We start from the raw sequence: 2251 nt of genomic DNA, 5'->3' as shown, positions 1-2251 counted from the left end.
GTGTGTGTGTGTGTGTGTGTGTGTGTGTGTGTGTGTGTGTGTGTGTGTGTGTGTGTGTGTGTGTGTGTGTGTGTGTGTGTGTGTGTGTGTGTGTGTGTGTGTGTGTAATCACTCTTATTCGAATATATAAATTTTGAAACCTCAAGTGTTCCAAGTTCTCTTTTCAACGTGCGCCAGTCTCATTAATCTCGGCCGAACTATTCGCCTAGCTATACGTACTTGCTAAAACCGTCATGCTATAGAGATATCATCGGACGTTGTAGATGAAAGCCCGAATTTGATCTTCAAAGTGTCTATTAGTCTTACGTCCGTTATTAATCAAATATAGCTGACAACTGCGATATTGCTCGCTATCAATCAATCATTGATAGTCGGCTGAGTCAGTCACGAATTATCCGGTGCAAGTCCATTATGCATAGATGATAGATGATAATGAGCTTACTGTGTTATTAGAACAAGTTATACTCGTTATTGAAATTAAATATCTTTACTCGTTGCAACTAAAGAAAGACGACGTTATCACTGCCAGAGTGTATAATTTAACACATTTCTGTACTTCGATATGTTCGATATACATATCCACATGCAATCGTGCAACTCGTATATCAAAGACCGGCGTAGCTATATTGTCAATAATAAAAGAAAAATACAGATATGCGCGAATAGAAAAAGAAAAAAAGGAAGGGTAGAATGAAAAGAGAGGATACAAGTAAAGGACGGGAGTCCAATTAAGTGACGTGGGACGTGGATGCCACGAGAACATCGTTACAGCATCGAGATCGCCATTATGCCACGAAGAGGACGACCCTAACGACGTGGCTACCGTGATTTATGGTCCAACGAAAACGCGCCACGGGACACATGGATTATGTATCCAAAGAATGACTTTCTAGTTGTAGTACTTTATAAAAGTAGATTAAGACAATAATGCATCATGGTCTTTCATCTTTACCATTAGCATAATTAGTCTTCACTTTATGCAAATAAAGTTACAAATGTATAATTCGCGAGTTACAAACATCTCGAAACAAACGCCTCGTAGCAATTACGCCGAAAATAGAAAGTTTGTATGACGGTACAAGGTTGCTTCATAGGTTCCACATGCTTTAATTATGGAATTCTTTAAGTGATCTGAAATTCCCCTTTTGACGAAAACTGTTTAAATTTGAATTTAAATAACCTTCTAGTTGCCAACAAATCAACATCATACATTTGTTTCTTATTATGCTACTTATAATATAATATCAGCGTGATTTTCGACAATGGCAATGATTTTGAGATATTCTGTACAAACACGATGATTTATAGGTCGCAATGCGGTCATCAGATCAAAGTACATATCATTAGTAGCAGTAGGAAATAGCAGCTCTTGATTACTTCGAGGTTGCCAAGTCCCGGACGGTTAGATGAACACACACGCAATGACGCGTTCACTTACCTGACACCGCTAGATGGACAGTTCTGATTAATGGTGGGTGGGCGCTGACTTGACACTCGTAAAGGCCGGCATCGCGTTCCGTAGCAGAACGTAAAAGCAATCGCCAATCATTGGGTTTCTCAAAGGCTAGGGAGAATCTGGAGTCACTCGCGTACGTATCGAGACCAATAGTGAGTAAATGAAGCTCCTCTCCCCGTCTACGCACCCAAGACACCTATAATGAAAAAAAAGTGCTTGATGCAGTCCACAGAACTTTTTAATCCTGGATTACAGCGACGAGTCAGACCTGTCTGTCTGTCTTCAAATAGGAAAAATTTTAGACGGCTATACAATTAATACTATAAGGTTCTAAATTATAAATAAAAATCTTTGAATCTTTCACTATCATCGCCGTAAAACAGAAATTACATACTTCAAACAAGATGTTTTAGTACTTATGAGTAGTTTTTATAGCCAACAACAGCTATAAAACAGCTCTCAATTACGATGGTTAATTAAAGAGGTTAATAATAAGAAACACGTAATTTTCTCTTCTTCTTTATTAACAATTAACTAAATTGTAAAATGGGAAATAGAATTTCTATTGACATCTTTCTCTGGTCTGCTGCTAGTGATCTCCGAAAACTATTAGCCCCAGAACTCGGAAAGTCACTATTCACTTCTGAACTTTACACGCGATATACAAGGGTGCAGACAAGGCATATTTATACGCGGTAGACTTTCGTGAGTGGACGTATAAGAATAGTCTTGTGCCTTTCACGAAAGAGAGAGAGAGAGAGAGAGAGAGAGAGAGAGAGAGAGAGAGAGAGAGAG

The 2251-nt window shown here is 38.7% G+C and overlaps 1 protein-coding gene across 1 annotated transcript in view; it reads right to left on the bottom strand.

The window, feature by feature from the left end:
• LOC105624854 (peroxidasin-like) overlaps window positions 1–2251 on the bottom strand; it is a 180981-nt gene that overhangs the window by 126687 nt on the left and 52043 nt on the right. The window contains 1 exon segment of the mRNA XM_012206206.1: window positions 1439–1652. Coding sequence (XP_012061596.1) covers window positions 1439–1652 — 214 coding nt within the window.

This window comes from Atta cephalotes (genome assembly GCF_000143395.1).
Source record: "Atta cephalotes unplaced genomic scaffold scaffold00091, whole genome shotgun sequence".
NCBI lineage: Eukaryota > Metazoa > Arthropoda > Insecta > Hymenoptera > Formicidae > Atta > Atta cephalotes.
The sequence above is the reverse complement of the archived record's forward strand: the minus strand, read 5'-3'. Positions and strand labels throughout refer to the sequence as shown.